Genomic DNA, 22,444 nt, shown 5'->3' on the forward strand with positions numbered 1-22,444 from the left:
AGAAGCAAAACAGTCCACTATTTTAATGTAGCAGCTCACAATGTTCATAAGCACTCAATAGCGCTATTTATAGTGACTGGGTGCATATCTCTCAGTCACACCATCATATATCCAAAGGGGCACCAGGATAGTGTTACACAGACACATCAAAACACACACACACACACCAGTCATTAGGCCATTACCCCCCGCAGATATCATGAGAGAAGCATGTAGCCTGACAGTGACACCAGAGAGCTTGAAGGCAGTGAGGACTATTCACCTCAGCGGTCGCATTAAATTCACTCAGTTGTGTCATGTTCCAGCTTAGTGCTGTTGTAACATGCTTTTCACTTAATGCAGGGAAGGGAATCGAAAGAAATCGGTAGAACCATTTAGCAGTCTGTGTACTGTGGTCAAGTAGACCGAGTGAAGAGGCTGCCTCTGTGTTTGTGTGTATGTGAGTGTGTGGTGTGTGTGTGTATGAGGATGTGCGCAGTAGCCATATGGTGTATGTGTGTGAGAGTGTGTGTGTATATATGGTAGGAGTCACCTTGACCAAACTGCTGGTCTAGCATTTTACAGATGGCTGGGTATATTGTAAGGAGAGATGGGGGGGTTGTAAGGCCATGAGGAAAAGCCTCCACCCCACCCCCTCTGTGACTTCATGTCTGTGATGATGTAACAAGGCGGACCTGGCACAACCACGAGAGGATCCAAGCGCCTCCACATCCATCCGTCGTGTGTGTGTGTGTGTGTGTGTGTGTGTGTGTGTGTGTGTGTGTGTGTGTGTGTGTGTGTGTGTGTGTGTGTGTGTGTGAGTGAGTGATGTCATGATTGTGCTGATGGAGTGAGTGCTCGAGGTGAGGGCTTCACTCCCAGATAGGACACACAGACAGCAGGGGCAGTGCAGTGGACGGGAGAGAGGCCTGCTTACACAAGCCCTGGGATGGAGCTCCGCTTATTCCTACCCCTCTCTCTCACTCTGCCTCCATCACTCTATCCATAGCTCTGTCTCTCTATCTTTCTCTCCATTGTCCTCTCTCTTTCTCTCCATTGCTCTTTCTCCATTCCTCTGTACTGTATTATGTGCTTCAATGGGGCAGAGATGCTACGGTTTGAAGATTGATTCAATAAATGGGTGTTAAATCTCAACCTCCCCCTCTCTCTCTCTCTCTCCCTCCCTTTCTCGGCATTGCTCTCTCTCTCTCTTTCTCGCTCACTTTCTCCCGGTTTCGGTCTTCATCTTTTTCACCCTCCTGCTGACCCCACCCCCTTCCCCGTTCTCACTGAGCTGTCAAACGCCGACGGCAACCAGCTTCACACACTCAAACACTTCACAAACACACACAAGGAAAGGAGTAGGATCACACAAGGCCAACTAACAAGATCTCATCTTACTGAAGCACCAACTAAAACAGGAAGCTCTGATAATGCACAAGATGTCCAAGCACACAAGCTCCAGAAGAACTATAACACAGTACTTACGGTGTTGTAATTCTTCAAGGAAGAGACGGAGAGAGAGAGAGAAAGAAACCAGGATTGACGGAAAGAAAAGGGAGTTGCTCAAAAGCAAAAGAGGCAGAGAGAGCAGTTGAGAGAAAGGAAAAATCAAATTTCCACTACATTAAGCCGGCACCGTTTGACAACGCTAACGGGAGTGCTGACCGGGGGTGGGGATGCTGGACTGCACCAGCGGACGTTGAGGGTAGTTCCAAGCTATGAGAAATGTGTGTGTAGTGTGACTAATCTATGGCTCTGTGTGTGAATGATGCGTGTGTGAAAATGTGTGTGTGTGTGTGTATGTGTGCGTGAATGTGTGCATGCATGCATGTGCATAGTAGCTGAAGGATTTGCAAGAGGGCTGTCTAGCTCCTTAGCTGAATCTGAAAAACTCGGGGAATCCCCGCTTTTAGAGAAATGCTTGAGAAAGGGTGTGTGTGTGTGTGTGTGTGTGTGTGTGTGTGTGTGTGTGTGTGTGTGTGTGTGTGTGAGAGTGTGTTTGAGGGAAAGCACCAATTCCCTCTATAATCCGAAAGTAGGCAGCTCTGGGTCTCAGGGGTCTCACACTCCTTTATGTGTGTGTGTGCGTCTGGTGCAACCTTGATGAAAGCCTGAAGGACACAGTAGCCTCTATGCTCCCTCAGCTGGGGAGAGGGGTGAGCACAGAGGCTCAGGGCTTCCCCATATGGAGCTGGACCTGCAGGGTAACACAGCTATTCATCATCACTGTAGCTACACCACACACACACACACACACACACACACACACACACACACACACACACACACACACACACACACACACACACACACACACGAAAATAACTTAAAACTTCATAAAGTGACAAGAAAAAAAACACACACACACACAGACTCACTCTCCCAGACAGGCACGGGGGACGAGCCGACACACATAGCTCAATCTCCACAGCTGGCTGCAGCAGTGACAGAGACGCTGAATGGCCAAGGAGAAACAGCACTCCATTCATACCACTGCAGACCTGCTCCAACACGCAACACGCACACTCTCCCTGCTCCACTGTACAGCATGGAGGAGGGAGGAGAGCGAGAGAGAGAGAGAGTGAGAGAGAGAGAGAGAGAGAGATGAGGCAGAATGGACAATGTAAACATTTCTATAGGCAGAAACTGGACTAGAGGAGAGGAAGAGTGGGGATGGCAAGACAGGCAGAGAGCATTAGAGAGAGTGCACAATGCACTATACATTTCCCATCAGAGACACACACACACACACACACACACACACACACACACACACACACACACACACGTCCTAACAGCTATCTGTAGATGGCTTGTTCCTGCTGGGACCCATATTTACGGCTGTGGCGCGCGCTCAAATAAAGGCGTGGGCAGGAGGAAAGAGAAGAAGGCTGGGCGCTGTAAGGGCAGATTTATACGCAACGCTACTGTAAAGCCACACAAGGCCTCGCAATGTCAAGAGATACAACAGAGTTTATTAAGCTTGAAACAAGCCCCCCCCCCCCCCAATATCAGTTATTTATTCTCTCTGTCGCTGCGCACTCTATCGCTTTCTCAAATGTCAGGAGGGAGGGAGAGAGAGAGCGAGATGGAAGGAGAGAGAGAGTGCGAGGGAGGGAGGGAGAGAAAGAAGGCAGCAATCCATGTCCAGTGATACGTGGTGTGAAAAAAGCAGAGCCTGTTTGCAGAGCACTTGTGTGTGCATAGACACACACACACACACACAGACGCAAGCAGAGGGCTATGTGAAAATAACATCCAATGGTGATGAGGAACTGAGAAAGCTGTGCGTGGGCATGAGAGAGGCAGAGACTCAGAGAGAGAGAGAGAGAGAGAGAGAGAGCAAAACAAAGAGAAAGAGAGAGAAAGAGAAAGAGAGAGAGCATCTTCAACAATCAAGCAGTGAGGACTGGTCTGCATGTACATGAACAAGCACAAAGGGAGGGGACACGGTCACCTCTTCTCTGGCTGTGTGACGTCCTGCCACAGCTGTGGGAGAAGTCCCTGCTTCCCAGTCAGTAGCCTAAATTATAAACCACTGACCACAGGTACTTTCATTGAGGTGCAGTTCAATTCTTATCTATATTGTGCTTCCGCATTTTGATAATTTCTGTACGACTCATTTAGCTTTGGTTTGGTTTTAGGCCCTGTAGTATTGACGCAGATTATAAAAATAAATGGTCTTTCGAGAGCAAGAGCTGCAGCACCACAGAGCATCTGAGTACACCTACACACGCACGCAGGGAGAACCATATCTGTGTCAGTGGATCTCATAAACAGGAGCTGACCGTTCCTGAAGATGAGCACGGAGTAAAGCTGGCAGTTCTGTTAGCCATTCTGCAGACCTGTATGTCTGTGTGTGTGTGTGTGTGTGTGTGTGTGTGTGTGTGTTTGTGAAGGAGAGAAACGAGTGGGGTGGAAACAGTAATGCCTGCTAGTTTTCTGTGTCCGTCTCTCACACACATACCGTACACACACACACACACACACACACTCAAAACGCATACCTCAAGACATTTCCTTTCCACTGACCTGAAGTCAGTCTAGTGCTGTCAGATAAGACCGCATCAAAAAAAAGCATGCGCAGACATGGACACACACACACACACACACACACACACACCAAAGCGGTCTGCTGATGGCTGGTTGGGAGTATTCTGTGCTTAGCCACAGATCTCATACACACACACACACACACACACACACACACACCAAAGCGGTCTGCTGACACTATGGCTGGTTGAGAGTATGTATGTCATTTATTCTGTGCTTAGCCACAGATCTCCAGCAGACACCACAGCTATGTGTCATCCTGCTTTAATCATAGGCCGACTAGTGCATGGTATTTCCTACACACACACACACACACACACACACACACACACACACACACACTGGTATTCTCACTCTCTCTCTAAGGAGAGAGACATACACACACATATTCTCTCGCTCGCAAACACGCACACACGCATGCGCACACACGCACACACACGCACATACACACACACACAGGCACACGCGCACACACAAGCGCACACACACTCTCTTTACTTGTTTTCACTCGAGCCTCGTCTCCTAGCTACAGATTCACAAAACAATGGTGATTCATGGTCAGGCAACTGTAGCAATAAAATGTGCCTCTTGAAAAGCCATGTAAACAAGGGGGAGTTTGAGGGGCCGATAAGCAGATAGGAGAAGAGAAAGACACATTCTGATATGAAAAGATACATTAGGCAGACAATGAGGGGGGCATTAGAGACAGGAAAGGTAGTGAATGGAGGTCCAACAGACAAGGAGAGATGGAGTGAGGCATAGAGATGCATGTAAACAGACAGAGAGAAAGAGGGAGGGCTTTCTACCTGCACAACAGGGGTTACACAGAGAGACACACGGACACACACACACACACAGCAGAGAGCTGTAAACACAAATACCCTTCAGAGAGCTACACACACACACACACACACACATTACAAAACTTTAGCTTTGCAGAGCTATATCAAACAAATGCTTGTTCAGCTCATGGCAACAAACAACAGACACGCACAGACGTGCAAACACACACACACTGTTTCCCACGGAGTTTATTAAGCTTGAAACAAGCCCCCCCCCCCACCACCACCCACCCCCAATATCAGTTATTTAAAGCAGGGGCAGGGGACTGAAAACACACACATGCAGTAGTCTGAGTAAACAGCTTTCTGTGGAAACCAGAGCTGGACACACTGGGCCCTTTATGTCGGGGAGCAATGACCACAACTTACTCACAGTCCTGCATGAGTTCTTTATTGAAATCTACCAGTATGTATTCACCCTATGTATGTTTATGATTTTACGCACATCACATCACTGCCTAAATGCGTACATTACATCTCACCACTGGCCATGCATATAATGATTCTTCAGACTCAACACAGGTAGTAGTAAAAAAAAAAACGGGGTTTGACAGGGTTAACAACGTCAGTGATGTTTGCGGAGAGACACAATGAGGCAAACAAGTGGTGACCTGAGTGTGCATCCTGTGGTTTGAAATTGACACAGAAATGTGTGATGTCACTTCCTGCCTATTGCCACCAACACTATATGCAGAGGGCTTCTAAACAGGTCTAAACAGGCTGTGCCACGGTTGGGGCATGGGAATTACAGCCAAACTAAAAATATATTCAGCTAAAGCAGTAGCCTCAGGCTCAAGAGGAAGGAGAAAGAGGAGAGAGAGAGGCAGTGAGAGGGAGAGAGAGAGAAAGAGAGAGAGATGGAAACTGCTTTTGAGACCAGTCCTTTGTACATCCGTGTGTTCCGTTGGAAAACATGGCTCCCTTCTCACAACATGCCAAAAGGCAACTCCCTTTTCTTCTCCCTCCCTCATTCCTTTCTCCCCCCTTTTCAGTCCTCCCTCTCTCTCTCTCTCTCCCTCTCTCTCTGGTGGGGATTCCCTGAGGATTCCCTAGCTGAAGGAGAGCTGTGGGGAAACAGTGACTACTCAGCAGAGTGACGAATGCTGTGGAGATTTACCTTTCCTGTCCCACCCTCTCTTTTACCCACTTTCTCTCTCTCCGTTTGGCTCATCCCCTCTCTCTTTCTCTCTTCCACCCTCTCTGTCTCTCCTTCTGCAGTGATAAGATGGGCGGTTCATGATTGGGTCTGTGGAGGATCCAATCTCAGAAACAGATTACATTGACAAGCCATGACAATTACGATGGGGCCCTGCGTGTTAAACAAACACACACACACACACACACACACACACACACACACACACACACCTGGAACCACCCTCATCTAGGAATTCCTCTTGCCAAACTAGCATGAGGTTGCAAAGCCACACACAGACACACCCAAACAGGATGAGTGACAGCCGCTCCAGGTAGCAGACATCCTTCACTACGGAGAGCGCTAGAGACCGTAATGGTGTCTCTCAGCTCTCCCATATATAATACGCAGGAGCCATACCTTCCCAGACCATCCCCTGGAGACTGCCACCCTGGGTGACTGCACCCATCAACGGCTCCGAGTTAGAACACCATCTGTGCTCGCTCCCTCCCTCACCCATCCACCACCCACAGGCACAGGAGCCATTACCTGCCTGATGGGAGCTTCATGACTTCCACACCTGCCCACTGGCAAATGCCTATAAGGCACCCGGCCAGCTTTGCGGAAACAGGGCCTTGGCGTGACAGTGGTGTGTGTGTGGGGGGGTTGCGTGTGGCCGTGTGCATGAATGCTGTTTGAGACAGCAGCAGATATGGTCAATGCATACGCTGCCCAGAACAAGACCAAACTCAAAACGTTGTTTCACTAGTTTCCCCCTCGTCCACACTAGATACTTCCACAAGCTGAGTCAATGCCCACTATGGATCTAAAGCCCCTAAACGCACAACCCATCACAGTGTAAACCATTGTTATATAGTCCTCCTCTTGGTAGAAGCGCTTCAAAAACACGAATCCCTTCATTTCCCAAATATCCTATTTATAGATGGGGCTGTGTCAGAGGTGCTGGAGGTAGGCTGATCCAACACTGTGCTGTATCTGACAGATACCAAGAGAAAGAACACTGCCTTTAAAAGAAACAAGCTTGCTTATTCCACTGAATTGATACTGAATTGATCAGTTTTCAGAAGAGGGTCCAAGCTCTGCTTTGAGAGATGTCTACAAACTCTGGGGTAATCTTTAACAGTCTGGTCTGGATTTCACATCCCAATAAACACTACTCTTTCTATGTAAAAACTTACATAAAAAAACTTTTCCTGTTACAGAACAGGAAAAAACAAGGTTTGTGTACCAATAAATAAAAATCCAATGCATGACTAGTGCAAATGCACTAAAACATACATGGGCAAGGTCCGTGAAAGAACAATAGTCAAGAGCCTAGCATAGAGATAATGCATGCAAATCAATATCGTTGTTTTTATTTTGAAAGCGAGTGCTATTTGTACGCCCATATATTTGTGCGTGGATGCATACGACGTAAACACCCTCACTGATGTGCTGGTGAATTTATGCTTCTGCGTCGACACAATGCAGTTGCCTTTACGTCGGCGTAAACCTTTCAAAGTTTTGTGACTCTTATGTCTGCGTCGCTCACCACCGCACAGGTTGTAAGAACGAACTCCTACTGCTGCTCGTTGGCGATACGAAGTGTTCATTTCAAAACGTTACTGGCAGATAGACAGTTTACAATCGGATAACCCCGTAATTGTAACCAAAACATGTCTGAGTTTATTTGCAAAGCTTATGTTAGCGAACTAGTATGATGCTACTACCCACAGGTTGCTTGAAGCAGCCGGCTCAATACACAGAGCGAGTTGACCAATCACAGTTATGTGCATAAAGTTAAAGCAAAAACATAGCCTACATTTTTTAAATAGTTTTCTTTGTGCATGTTGATTAACTAATGACAGCCTACTATTGTCTGCTCCACATTTTTGTAGTCTAATTCTGCATAGAGTTAATTTAATGATGGTAATGATTTAATGATGAAATATTGCTGAGTGTTGATGAAATGGTGGCACAGGCCTATCGGTTGTACTGACTCCTTCACATTTTCATGACCTAGCCTAATTATATAGATATTGTAGTACTTTTTTATATCAGTCTTTGAAAACTGAAAAAAAATGTCAATGTCAAAAAATCATTTTCGAGAATGAGGATTAAATACTGGACATAGATTAAATATTGCTGTTTTTCCTTTGTCTCCCTCAATTTTCATATGTTCTTACGACTAGTAAACAAAACCATATGATTTACTTAAATGTTATACAAGAACAGAATAGAATTGAACAGAATTGAGTTCAGACTTGAGTTCGGTATTTTGGGTCCGGCCCTCCTCAACAGTCCCAGTTTGTCATGTGGCCCCTTGGGGAAATTAGTTGCCCACCCCTGCACTAAAACATACATTTTCACTTTACAAACCCCCAAAAAACTAAATAAGTCTGCAAGATACTGTGCTTGTGAAATCTATATTTACAATTCCATAGAAGCAACCCTTAGATAAAGCAAAGAAAATACACAACTAAGGAATGATTTGATCGCCTCCGCTCCTCCCCGTCTCTTGCACCCAGGCACGGTGTGATAAGGGGCTGCAGGAGTGGCTGATGAAACAGCAGGTAGCCGGGTCATCTGTAGCTCTCCCTCTCTCCCCCTCTCTCTCTCTTGCCCCGGGCCCAGGAGACGCATCACCGCAGCACACTGCTGCCGCTGCAGCCGCCAGGCCCGTGTGCTGAATGAGGATGAGGAGGAGGAGAGGAGGGAGAGACATATGGCTAGCTACACCTCTCCTCGTCTCGTCGGCTATCTCTTATTCTTCTCTCGTCCCCACTTCGCTCCGTTTTTTCTTTCTTTCATTCTTTTTTATCTATCCCTCATGACCCACAAGTCTCTCTTTCTTCTTCCTATTTCCAGCAGCAAGACTACAGCATGTGCACAACATTCTGAATGATTATTGAATAAACCTTCTAGCTACATCTACCTACACACACACACACACACACAAGGTGTTCGCCAACTAAAAACACCACTGGGGATATGTGCTGTGCTCTGTGTGCGTGTGTGTGTGTTGTGTATGAGAAGCAGAGATAAAACGAGTGTTGATGTATAGAAGAGTCATCCTCTCTGGGGGCCACTCATGGTAATTGTGATAAAGAACAATTAGCCCGCGTTTACATGAGCGCCCTGCCAGTGTAGAACTGCACCACACAAAAGGCCAGGATGCCAGCTCTTTCGGCAGGCACACACACACACACACAGCTCCATTTGTGACAACTGATACCCCGCAATTACAGCTATCGTGTTCCATTACCAAGCGGGGATCATTAACACACACGCACCACGTCATTTCTCAGTCTGACCGGCCAGCCGCAGTGGCGATGACTTTTATCAGCGTCACTCCTTCAGCACTCACTTATGACTGAGGCCAGGCTCATATTAGGGGACAAATATCGCGCCAATTACCTCCATGGCAGCCTTAGGAAATGGGAGATGCGCCGGAGGATGATGTTATTTACATAAACAATTCGCTTAGCGTGCTCGCTTCTCAAAAGGTGCCTTTGAACACGGGCCAGATTCCATCTAAGGCAAATTACCCATCAGGCTGTGCATGGCGCTCCTGCCAGCGGTGTAGGGGGCAGTTTGGCTGCCCTGCTCTGTCGCTAAACAGGAGATTGAGGGAGAGAGAGAGAGACTGTGTGTTTGTGTGTGTGAGTAAATGACTGTTTGAGAGAGCATGTGAGAGAGGTGGAGAGGAAGAGATGGAAATAGGGAGAGGGAAGAGGAGAAAGAGAGAGAAAGATGGAGCTTGCCTCCAGCCACCCGCAACTCCAACATCACCCCTACCTCCCTTCATAGACCACCGCCTGCTAGGATGAGCTGCCAGCGGAGTAATTACATTGATTCCCCTCCCGGCTCTGATAAAAGAATCAACTGATTAAGCTCCACGTGCATGTCCCCCACCCCAGGTGTCCACCTCCCCTGCCTTTCAAACAGTCCTTCAGCAGGGAGGGCCCACCACTCCCCTCCTGCAGGGAGGGCCCACCACTCCCCTCGTGCTAGAGACAGACGAGGCTAGGCTAACACATACAGGCTAAGCACCACTTGACCACAAGCGCTAGCCAGACTGTAGTCCAGGCCCAACACTCTGATGGCTTCTGTTCTGTCACTCTGGCTGACTGCTTATATTCCCTGTGTGTTAGAGTGTCGGAGGGTTGCTTACGCTGCAGTGTGTTCCACGAGCTGTTCTGTTTTGGCAGAGCCTTGGGGTTTGGGGGCTTTAAAAAAAACGAGAACCAAGGACTCAGACATATCAGCGCGGAGCTATGAGTAATAGAAAGTTGCAGACACAACAAGCTGCGGAGGGGGGGGGGCGGGGCAGAGGGAGAGAGGCTAAGAAAGTGAGAGTGAGTGAGAAAGAGAAAGAGATCGAGAACGGGAACATGAAAAGAGGAAAAACTGCTAACGTTACAGTAAGATGCAGCTGTTCAGTAATTAGGTAGTAGAGAAGTGTAAGCAGAACAAGCTAGCATTTGGCTTCTCTTCCATCCTGGCCACTCGGGAGGCCAGAGGACGGTCGACAGACACAGGTGTGTGTTTGCAAACACAGCATTATCTCGCTGTCGTTCCTATCTCCCCCTCTCTCTTTCTTTCTCTCCCTCCTTCCCTCCATCAAGTCCACAGTCAGTGTGTGTCTATGCCGTCAGGTTGGCGACTAATTGCATCGCAAACAGAGGACAGGCCAGACACTCTTTAGTGACTCCCGAGGCTCTCCCCTCAAAATAAGACCTCATTAAATCTCCATAGCTTTCCTTCAGGAAGACGCAAAATTATTATCTCTTATTCCATGGATGACCGACTCTCTTTGAATATGCAAACCTCTCCTACTTAATCGTAGGAAAGAGCACAGATTCCCGGAACAAGGAAAGTAAATGGAATCCTTGGGTTGCCCGAAGAGTGCACTTAAAAGTACCGAGGAGCCGGATTCTAACCTGCAGCAGTGCCATATGTCTCATGCCTGCAAAAAACTATAGAAGTGAATTTAGGCTGGGTAGAGTCATGTCTGCTGTCCTGACTTGCACACAGTCACGGCACAAACAGCCTTGTGGTCAAGTCCCCACAGCAGGGACATTTTTCTGACATCACATCGAGTCCCATCTACCACAGTCTCTCTTTCTGCAGTCTCGACAGGCCTGTTAGAGCTGTCCGCGTCTTTGTGTTGGCTTGGTCACGTCCTGACTACATCCTCAGGCTCATATCCAAATGCCATGACGGAACTGGATCACGACGAGAGGTATGGGTGCTCGCTAACTAGCAAGACACAATCAAAGTGTACATGGCGTAGGCTATCTTAGAATGTCGCCTCGTCACTTGTCGTCCCAATTTACCTCGACGGTGCAGGCTACATGAAGCAAGCCTGGAAATGCCAAGCCTTTTCTGATGTCAGCTCTGCTAATCGATACTGACCTGCGCCGGACACCCAATCGCCTCTCACAGCAGTGTCACAGGGAAAGGTGGGTTTTAGAAAGGGACAGCAGACACAACCTTCACCCAACATGGCCCACCTCCTCCTATTTCCATGGCAACAGACACAAGTCAGGTCATGGTTAATGGACAAACCAACTTTGACCTTGAGTGAGATGTTGATGTGACTGCTGTGCTGCTATTGTTCTCACTGAGTGATATAGCCTGGGTCATATCGCAAGAGGAAGACAGCAGCCTGTATAAGCAACCATGCCAATTTGAGCTTTGTAATGACCCTCAATATACAAATGTTAAATGAGACACTTTTGGTGGTTGTACCTGGTTCATCCTTCAGATCCCAAGACAACTTGGCTAGTGTTTTGTAGGCCTATGGATTGTATCTCTTCATAGAGTAATAACAACATGTCCAGTACAGATGTCGTGTAAACGACGATTCAAATCAATGCAAATTGTGAAAATGTCAATTACGTTCAAATTTACACCATCACTGTTTAGAACTGAAGCAAAACAAGTGTCAAAATTACTGGCAATTTGTAAGACATGTTAGAGTGCTAACATATTTAGCAACTGAAGGAAAATTAAATATTTACTCTCTGTTCAGCCCTCTCTGGCACAACACACGGCCCAAACTTAGGCAATACTGTCAAAAAGAGATCTAACTGTCATGTATTTATTGTTTTAATAGTGTGGTCTTGCCTATACCCAATGGTGCTTCAGTGGAGTCGTGAACACTTATCTCTGATTGGCAAAGAATTCTGAAAAGGAGACTCTGCAGACATGACATGCCTCATGCAGGTAATGACTACAGATGCACCTCCATCAATCATCTCATCAAGCCCTCATTCTTATTTTTATAGCCTCTCCATTTTGCGGTTGAGTGGTGTTTGTGTTTCTGCTTAACCAGCAGGACGTCTGGTGCAACCACTTATGGATTTTCAGAGGGCTTGCTTAAAATGATGAACCACGCCGAATCGAATCTGTCAAATTTCATTTATTGTTTTCAATTAAGCAAGGCGACGAAATGAAGATCAATTGGTGGTGGCTGGGAAGGTGGGGCTGGAGGGGGGGCATGGAGGGGTTGTGAGATGGTTAGAGGAGAGGGGGTGTGTATGGAGAGATGGGAGAGGCTGGGCAGAATGGTAAGTATGGCATGGTGGCACTGCTGTAGGGGCAAGTAACTATGCAAGCCCTCATGACAGGCATCCAAGGACGACGCCATAAAAGCAGCTAGTTTAGCTCTATTCTGGGCTGCACACACGCTATCACACCCAGAAAGGAACATGAAACATAAAGCACAGGGTCTCTTCTGTCAAACAAGTCAGGGTAGAAAGGGCTCCTCCTTCACAACTTGACCTTCCTGTAAGGTGTGATTAAATAAAACAAAGTTGATTTAGATCTCTCTCTCTCTCTCTCTGGAAGATTTGTTTTTCCCCCCTCGTCACATTAATGGCTTTCCAAAACAACAGCCCTGATTGTCTCCATTGTTTCAAGGTGAGCCAGAGCGGTTATGACAGCACCGCAGTCACCCCTTTCAGCGAGAGTTCAAAGCAGGCTCCGCAGGAGAGGCGGTGGAGGTAACTAACCACATCTCTCACCCATCCATCATAGCGCAGCACCCACTGGCCCAGTTTACACCCTCATTGAGGACAACTGACTTCCCAATGAGCTATAGATATTAGGGATACAGCTATTGTTTCTTTTTGGAATCAAGTATTCTAGCGACGATTTCATCAACTGCTAAACAGTGTGTTCCTGAGGCATTTCTGGTGGCACAGAAAACAACATTGAACTAAGCTTGGGGAAAAGTTTTAAAGTCAACATTTTGTAGGACATTGCGCTAAAGTCCAATACATTTTCATTTCAAGGTATCTTTGTTGGTTTTTCAACCGGAAACTCTCAAGGAAGAGATTAAAAGGGTCTATGATGATAACATTGCTAATTGCACTCTGACAAGCTGAGACTTCTACACGTGGCAAGCAAATTAGCCCCTTAATAGAGGACCCTCCTGACCTTTTTAGGAAACCTCCTCAGACTATCAAAGCTCAAAAGCTGCTAACAGGGGAAATAACAGGCCTCCCAGACTACTAGCAATTAAAAGCCTGTTATATGCATACTAGGTGCTTGCACCTACACCCACCCACACAACCCTTCAGAGCATAAAGGCAGTGGGATACAAGGACAGCGACACACAAGGATGCAGCCAATGAGAAAAGCTCTTGTGTACACACACTGTAATGGGGATTTGTGTTTGTCTCCAGTTCACACGTACCACAAAATATCTGACCAAAGTGGACACATTTTGTACTACGCCTATCCATAAACCCATGTGTATGCAAACTAAAACTACTGTAGGCTACAGATCACGGTATTTCCTTGTGTTTTTGACAATAATGATATAAATGATGAAATTAAAATATTATTCACCACAGTTGTCTCAGCCAGTCGTGTCAGCTTACAGGCTTGAGGGCTTACAGTCATCAGCAACAAACTCTTCTCGTCAGCTGCCCACCTTGCAGCACATATACCATTGTTATCATGGGGAGGAATACTACCGTACTACTAATATCGATATCAATACAATAGGACACATCCCTACTGCATGCGCGCACACACGCACGCACACACAGTAACTCAGACTGTACACACACGGCACCACTGTCCTTTACCTTCAAAATGAACATCTGCCATGTATGAGAGAGGCCATGAACCAGCTTTGGCACAGGCTCACCGTCAGTAATGAGCGCTCAAACGAGACAGGCTGTGCACTGAGGCCAGTGGTCTTAACACAGCCAAAACCATCCAGCCTACAAGCCTCTTGAAAAGTTTTGCTTCCTGCACCAGTCCAGAAGTAGCCTGGAATGAATGACGGGCCCCCTAATCATTTTCATCAAATCAGGTACAATAATAATTTGGGTCTCTATGAGAGATAGACACAGCGTCAATGCAATCTTACAGCCAGAGAGCGAGCACCCATTCTTTGCGACGAGAGAAAAGTATTAAGGTAGAATCATATGTCATAGGCTATTTTTCCTCTGAAGGCTTGTTGAAAACTTGACCAATTTGTATGAGAAAACTGTGTCTTCCTCCTACCTTGATTATTGTGAATTTCAAATACTTTGGGGATAAGGTCCCATGAACACATGCTTTCAAAACTCCAAATGACAATATTAGTCAATGCATGTCCATATAACAGACCAAGACATAACATAACAGGCCCATGACATAAAATAAACAAGACCAAAAGCACAGGATTCACTGCAGGCATACCAAGATTAAAGCATTAACCTACATCCCCCATTTGTCTTAAGACATTTGCAATTACACAGTGGTTCAGATTTTACGAAATACCATAACAGCTGGCATCGTGATACCAATAAAACATGGGCAATGCATATTGTGCAATGCCAGAAGGTGCTTTATTGTGTGTGTGTGTGTGTGTGTGTGTGTGTGTGTGTGTGTGTGTGTGTGTGTGTGTGTGTGTGTGTGTGTGTGTGTGTGTGTGTGTGTGTGTGTGTGTGTGTGTGTGTGTGTGTGTGTGTGTGTGTGTGTGTGTGTGTGTGTGTGTGTGTGTGTGTGTGTGTGTGTGTGTGTGTGTGTGTGTGTGTGTGTGTGTGTGTGTGTGTGTGTGTGTGTGTGTGTGTGTGTGTGTGTGTGTGTGTGTGTGTGTGTGTGTGTGTGTGTGTGTGTGTGTGTGTGTGTGTGTGTGTGTGTGTGTGTGTGTGTGTGTGTGTGTGTGTGTGTGTGTGTGTGTGTGTGTGTGTGTGTGTGTGTGTGTGTGTGTGTGTGTGTGTGTGTGTGTGTGTGTGTGTGTGGTCAGAGTTAGCCTTCAATTTCCAGACATCGAAAAGCAGCGCTAAGAGTCGGTTAATTTGGCAACATTCAGATTACGTTAGGCAATTACTCAGGAATACCACACTCACAGAATCCCTCTTTTAAAATAATTACACCAGTTAAATATTCAGGCAGCTGATTTGAAATAACCAGTGAAACGGTCAGTACAGCTTGCAGCAGTGCCGCATTGCCTGAGGGCTCCATACTTTGCAGAAAAAAGTTCTGGGTGGATAAAGGCAGTCCCAGATAAAATCAAAGGGCCAGGACTATAGACCTCATCTGTTCAATCAGAGGTCTGTTCAACTTGGCCAAACAGCGGAGAATGGCTGAGGTTAACATGTTTTGTTTCAATATGTGCATTTGAACATTTTAGTGAAAATACACTGTTTGTGCATGTACACGCATATTTAAAAATATTTGCTAGCATTTGAATTTGTTTGATATTTTGAATACATTACACCTCTGATCTACAAATCCCTCAAAGTAGTCCGGGACACAACAATCAGTCAATGCCATCCAAAAATCCCTCAACTCAGAATTATTAGTCAAAATTGGCCAAGAGTAACATCATGTAATGCCAAATCAAAAAAGGAGGTGCTGTTTCAAGAGTCTTCCAGTAAAAAGATTTGGCTCAATGTCATGCTGTGGCTCACAGCCATCCTCACAAACAAGCTAACATATCCTCAGTCCCTCGTACTTTTAACCCCAGGAGTCTCCATTTCAACGGATCAATTAAAGACAGGTTCAATATCCATCTTTGTCAATCATTCCTCCTACCTCTCACTCTCTAGCTCACCAACAATGAGATCAGCTTTAAAGAGTTTCTCCTTGTCTTCAACTTGCCTGACAAGTCTCTTATCCCACTAATCCAGATCACTTTGGCCACAGACTCCATCAAGGCAGCAGGGGTTAATTGGGTTATTCAAATCCTGATTGGATTAACATTCTGTGGGGGGTCTTAGCTTTGTGGCCCCAATTAGCACAATTACAACAAGAAAGGGTCTCCAGTAAAAACACAAATTAAATTATTTAAATTTAAATAATTTAAAAGAATAAACAAAGAATGTTGTTAGACCAAGGTGTCTTCAGGCAACATGGGACACGGAAACCATTGCTCCTCAAGGAGCCACAGATTGCACAAGGTTGTATGATGGATTGATGCAGTGTAAGGGAATGAGCACAGATGGCAACACTCAGTCAGGCTGGTTAGAGATCTCATCGCTGACTGACTGTGATTTACGCCTCTTCTCACAGGAAGTGCTGATTTCCCCCCTCTCTCCCAGATTCCGCTCCCTGGGCTACAAGCTGACAGCACACGCCGCATTTAAATGACAGCTTTTTATTGGACAGCAGAGTCAATAGACAGCCAGGGCAGGTTAAGTGCCAGGCTCAAGGGACCAAGGCAAGCGTCACAGGTGAAGGTATGACCCATTGCAAACATCTCTCTGGCTGACAAGGCCAGATGATAAGCATGACTTTTTCACTTCATCACACTAGGCTGGAGAGATAAAACCCCATCCCATCCCTTAGGTTCACTACTAGAGAATGAGGGCCAGAGAAACCTGGAGGTGCTCTAGTGAAACGGTCACCATCTCAGTCTCTGGGCAACATGAGACTCAGGATGCTGCTGTTGCTGCTGTGTGGTGACTGGCTGACTGACGACTGACTGATTACTCCAAACTTGCTCTCTGCTCTTCCCCTCAGGTGAACTTCAGACGCAAATGCAGTCACGGGGAATGCCGCTCTGCCAGCATACTATGACAGGTCTGAGCCAAACATTTACTCGAAAAGTGCAGGGAAAATGTCCTTGCTGAGGCAGCCATGCCCAAAGGGGATAAATTGAGGGATGGAAGGCAAGTATGCAGCCATAGATAGTAGACAGACTAACCCACGTCTAGACTGAACCACATATGAGAATTCCTGTTTACATACCGGACACTCCTGCAAACCAAACCATCTCCATCACCTACAACAACACTCCCACTGTCCCACTGTCAAGTGAAACTGTGAAATGCTGTGCTGCATTGTCATGCACTGTAGCAGTTTTCCTCACCAATTCCATCTTTTCTGCCACCATTCAATTTTCATTCATTACATCCGCTCATAGTAGCCTAGTAAACGACGGGAGTCATGTCTACTGCAGTGGCCTGGGACGCACACGGAAGGCGATGTAATTATTGCTCCGTTGAGCAATCGACAGGGTCTGGAAAACACAATTACATTTATGCTACAGTGTACTGGGACGGCACGCTCCGCTCACGACTATGCTGAGCGGTGCGCATACTCGGAGTTTCTCAAAGAAGGGGAGTTCAGAGAAGGCAAATCAAGGAGCTCCCCGATAAAGGGGGAACACCCGCAGAAAGGGGGGTGTGTATAGTGTGTTTGGGGGGGCGACATTATCAAAATATGGGGTAATGCGCGCGCGCCCCGTCGTTTACATGTCGTTCGGAGTAGGCTGTTGTCCATTGAGGCTTGTATTTCCCTGAACGTGGAGGCGCGCGCAGCTCTTAAGACTAGAGTTCCTATGCCGCACTGTCACATTAACTCGCTCACACACACACTCTCTCGCTCGCTCGCTCTCTCTCTCTCTTCCCCTCACTACACACTGCAGAGGCACACTGCTGGTCGGCCAAGCTACAGGAAAAAGAAATGGGAGGGGGTATGGGGCGTTCGGTTTAATCGATTAAGGAGTATAAGCGGGGGTCAAAAGCTAATAGACACTGCCCAAATGACAGTCCCACTCTGGTTAACCCATTTTCCACAGTCGGTTTACCAGGTAGCCTCGATAAGTCCATAACTGGAGTTGGAAAACCACTGTTGCATTCAAGGTTATGTGGGCGAATAATTTAATATACACGAACGTCACGATCAAAACCTTGTTGAAGTTGACAGACATAACGAAACCTCCGTCTGCGACTAGAAGACACAACAAAATATCACACACATGTGAACTACCAAAGCAGTCGGTCAAGCCGTAACTAGCCATTTTAATGTCCCTGTCCATCGGCAGACAGTAGCCTAGGCTATCCCATGTTAGTTTCACATTCGCCAAACCGAATATGTGGATAACAATAATAATACCTCTCAAAAAGTGCTAAATAGTCATCAACCTAAACGAGTCATCTGCCGCAGTCGGTACAAGACCGTAAGAAATATCAAAACCGGAGCAAGCTAACATTACTTCCTTAGCAAGCCCATTTCCCGTCCAGGCTACTCTTTTCAGTACCGAGAACCCATCCAGTCTTTCGCCTCCTCCCTAGCCCACCAACCCCTGTACAATGCATGCTCCAAGTGGGCTTTCTTACCGATCTTTTGTGTTGATGCCGTTGTGAGGAGACACCAAGTACGGGGAAGGTGGCTGCCACCGATCCACTGCTCCTGGACAAGAAGAGAACCGACCTACACACTTTCGCAGCCATCTCTGAAGTAAAACCTGGCCGAGGACGCGAATGCTGCAGGCAAACCTAGTGAGACCGAGCTGGGAAGGGAGGGGAATAGGCGGGCTGCTGGGCTGGGCTACCGTCTCATCTACAAGCCAACGCCACCAGCTACTTCGGAAGGGAGTCGATGTTGCACCAGTTCCGGACACCCTGCGAATACTTTTCTAACCGAGAGGAGCGAAAAGCCAGGACAGCAAACGTTTGGCATTTGCTGTCAAACTGCTTAGTCAGTATTTTTTTTCTATCGAAGACACTACAGACCAACGTGATCGAGGACACAAACATTCACTTAGGCTGCAATCCCAGTTTGTACTAAATATTTACTTTAAGGAAAAATATGAAAGTGTTAGCTGATTGGACACCAGGTTACCTGGTGGGTGTGTATCTACACTCAACGTCCAATCAGAATAAGAAGTCTTAGCGCCGTAAGTCAAACACCTAACTTCTGAATAATGCCAATTATCATTTATTCCTCCAATGAAACGGAGTGGGCTGAACTGTCAGTGGTGGACTGTCTGAAATCCACACACTGCTTGAAAAAACACCTGAAATTGTTAGTCCACCCATGTAGCCTACATTTGAGTAGCTTATTTCTTGAGATGTATCATTTAGCCTACTAGGCGTTTATGTTTGTATTAGGATTGGTTGATTTTCAAATTGTTATGAACTCATGCTGAGTCACACATTTGAAAGCAAGTTACTGTGTCCCCCCAGTCGCTTGGCAGCAAGGCTCAATCCATTATATTATTACTTTTCTATTATTAGTCTGTCCTTCAAACATTCAAGCCAACAGATGCTTAGGCAGACACCCCCAAAAAAATCTAATCATTTACATTTCTACTGACTCATTTGGACCAAAAAGAGACCTGGGCATTGCTACTTGTTATTTAAAATAACCATGCACTTTGACATATTAAAACTTTAATCATGTTTTAAGCCCACCATAAAAGGTCATGTGAAAGGTGACACCCTTTAAAAGTAATCCCAGAACAGCTAAGATCACTTCTATGGTAACTCTGTATGTTTAGGATCATGTTCCTGAGTGTGAGCTTTATTATTACAATAACAGACAATGCTGATCGGATCTGATGATCTGTGGCCAAGACAACCTAACAGCACTGGGCTACTCCTTAGTTACATGGCCCTTCAACCTATACAGCAAATAGAGAAGTAGACTAGGCTATTATCATGAAATTTGACATCTCAAAGTTGGAGAATACAAAGGGATTTGAGACCATTCTTCTTTCCAAATCTCTCCAAATAGGTCCACTGCAATCTCCTTTTTTACTTACCCCACTGTTTTTTTATGGAGTTCAGATCAGGGGACTGAAATGGCCATCAGCTTGATTTTGTATTCAGTAAGCCATTTATAGATGGGTTAATATGTGGAACAAGTCTTTATATATAATCCAAAGTCCTAAATTGCAAGTAACTTGAAGAAACACCCCACAGAATAAATAAGATGTTGCAGAGTAATAATTATGTGAATAACTCAGTTTTTACAAAAATGTCAGATAACCTTATGATTCCAAGGGGACAAAATGTGGAAGGCACTGTATGTATAAAGATGTTGGCAGGTCATTACCATGACTCAAACAGTTGTGATGACGTTCTCAAAAGGGATTTATTCGTTATTTCAAAATAGGCCTAATTACTATTTGCAAAACATTATGAACCTCCATCCCAGCCAACTATAGAATTTCCATTTAGCCTGGCCTTAAACAGATTCAATGCAATTGGGTTCGATGCAATTTAAATGCTAATTTAAAGCAAGGACAAGAATCCAAGGCCTCCCTACCAGAGCTGGTCTCTCAGGTGTGTACATTCACTGTTGTCTTAGGAATTGGACAAAGTAGCACTTACTTTTTGGTAAATAATAGTATTTTTGAAAGTTGTTTGTGAGGAGGTCTGAAGCAAGCAGGCTGACCAAAAATGGTATTCACATTGTTGTAATAGAATATTGTGAATTATCCCTCATACAAATCTTGTATGACCATTAATTAATTTAGCATTAATAACAATCTCTCTTGCTGTACTAGATAGCTAGCTGTAATGTGCCATGATTAGGCCTACATATGTTCACCATGCTAAAGGCATGTGTCTCACAGCAATGTAGTCATGTTTCAGTCAGCAGAAGCTGTAGGTCATTTGCTATTTGTTAATTCATGCCCCGTGATCTTTGTGACTATAAAAAGACAGGCTTGTTTTCGTTTGGCACCTGTTGCTTAGTCATGGCCCCTCCAACTCCTCAATGAACCAGTGCTAAGGAGTGTTACATGTGGGCCACATCCTAGTAGTTTTCAGCTCTTTCAGCCAAAGTGCTGTGGCCCACTAACCCACAATCTCCACTGGACATTTTGCTTGGCTATTCAGTATTTGTTTTGTTTTATTTTAATCTGAAACGTTAAAGTTTGCTGTAGACCTCTATGTTAATTCTTATAATCAGATTTTCCACAGGAAACATACCCTCTCTATCTGTAGAACATGGATCAAAGTTCAAACGAAACCTAAACTCAATGCAAAAGTGTTGCTTTTTCTTTAAATCTGTTTCTTGTATAAACATAAGCGGTCATTATACTCATTACTAGTGTTGTTGACTATTAAATACTTGAATGACAGAGGGGGAGAGAGAGAAACAGACAGAGAGAGAGAGAGAGAAAGAGAGAGAGAGAGAGTTAAGTTAAGGCCTATGTCCTGGTGCAGCACTCCCACTGCCCACAACTCAAGGTCAGGGATAGAGAATGCGGAAAGCTGAAGCAGGAGAGCAGGAGTACCGGTTAAAGCGGCCTCACTGAGGCGTTTGTCAGCACCTGATGAATGAGACACTCCTATAATGGAGGCAGGCAGGGAGTGGGAGCAAGCCCGGGACAGGACACTGGAGGGGGGAGGAGGAGGGGTCAGTGGCAGTCACACCTCACTTAGTCCACATCAAATATTCATCCAAATGGCATATCCAACAAAGAGTCTGGTGAGTGTGCCAGCTTTTATGGCCTCCACGTTTCCATTAATCAGACAGATAGTCCTCTAAAAGTATCACTTTACAGCTGTTTGGAAACATGTGTATGTGTGTATTTGTTGCTATTGTTTAGAGGGTTGGGAAGGACAACCTAGGCAGTGCATCCATGGCAGGTTGAGATAAACACACACACACACACACACTTACATACACACATAGTTTAGAGATAAGGTGAAATTTGAGCTTCTTTCTGTCTGTTATGCATGACAAATGGAACCCCACACACATGCAGCATGCCACAAAGAGAGATAATTTACTGGACTGACTGGACTTTTCTTTCAGGTTACCTTTGTTCAGGGAAAGACCTTTTATTGCTTTGCGTGCAGTAAATTGACCTTATGGGCCAATAGAATTTACTGGAGCATTCTTGCCACACCCATTAAACAGTCCATAACACCGACTCAAAGTCTAGCTTGCAAATATCTGAAGAGGCCATTGTTCAGGCCTTATCTTTCTGTCCACCTTTAAAGTCAAATAATCGTTTGGCAGTGGTAAGGGTTTGTACGGTATTTTGTTAAGCCGTCACAAACCCTATGGGCTGTCAGCCATGTGCACCACCTGGGAATCAGTGCACCCAGGAAGCACCAATGAGCAAACATGCCACAGAAACCTGAATCCATATCAATAGTTTAAGCTACTCAGCGAACAACCAAGCCTTACACTCAAGGTGGGACACACCTACACAGGATTTAGACTTGTGCATTTAAGA

At 45.8% G+C, this 22,444-nt stretch overlaps 1 protein-coding gene across 2 annotated transcripts in view; it reads right to left on the reverse strand.

Moving 5' to 3' along the window:
• Nucleotides 1-18,975, reverse strand: part of mcu (mitochondrial calcium uniporter) — a 69,078-nt gene extending 50,103 nt beyond the window's left edge. The window contains exon 1 of one of the 2 annotated variants that reach the window (XM_076285831.1): nt 18,585-18,975. In XM_076285831.1, coding sequence (XP_076141946.1) covers nt 18,585-18,698 — 114 coding nt within the window. In that variant the 5' untranslated portion in view covers nt 18,699-18,975. The remainder of the gene's footprint in view (nt 1-18,584) is intronic. The other variant, XM_076285830.1, reaches the window with a different exon arrangement.
• Nucleotides 18,976-22,444: the final 3,469 nt, after the last annotated feature.

Source organism: Alosa pseudoharengus, unplaced genomic scaffold (genome assembly GCF_046254945.1).
Source record: "Alosa pseudoharengus isolate Yale_2024_CS ecotype anadromous, Long Island Sound unplaced genomic scaffold, YU_APseudo_1.1 YU_APseudo_1.1_scf_15, whole genome shotgun sequence".
In the NCBI taxonomy this organism is placed as follows: Eukaryota; Metazoa; Chordata; class Actinopteri; order Clupeiformes; family Clupeidae; genus Alosa; species Alosa pseudoharengus.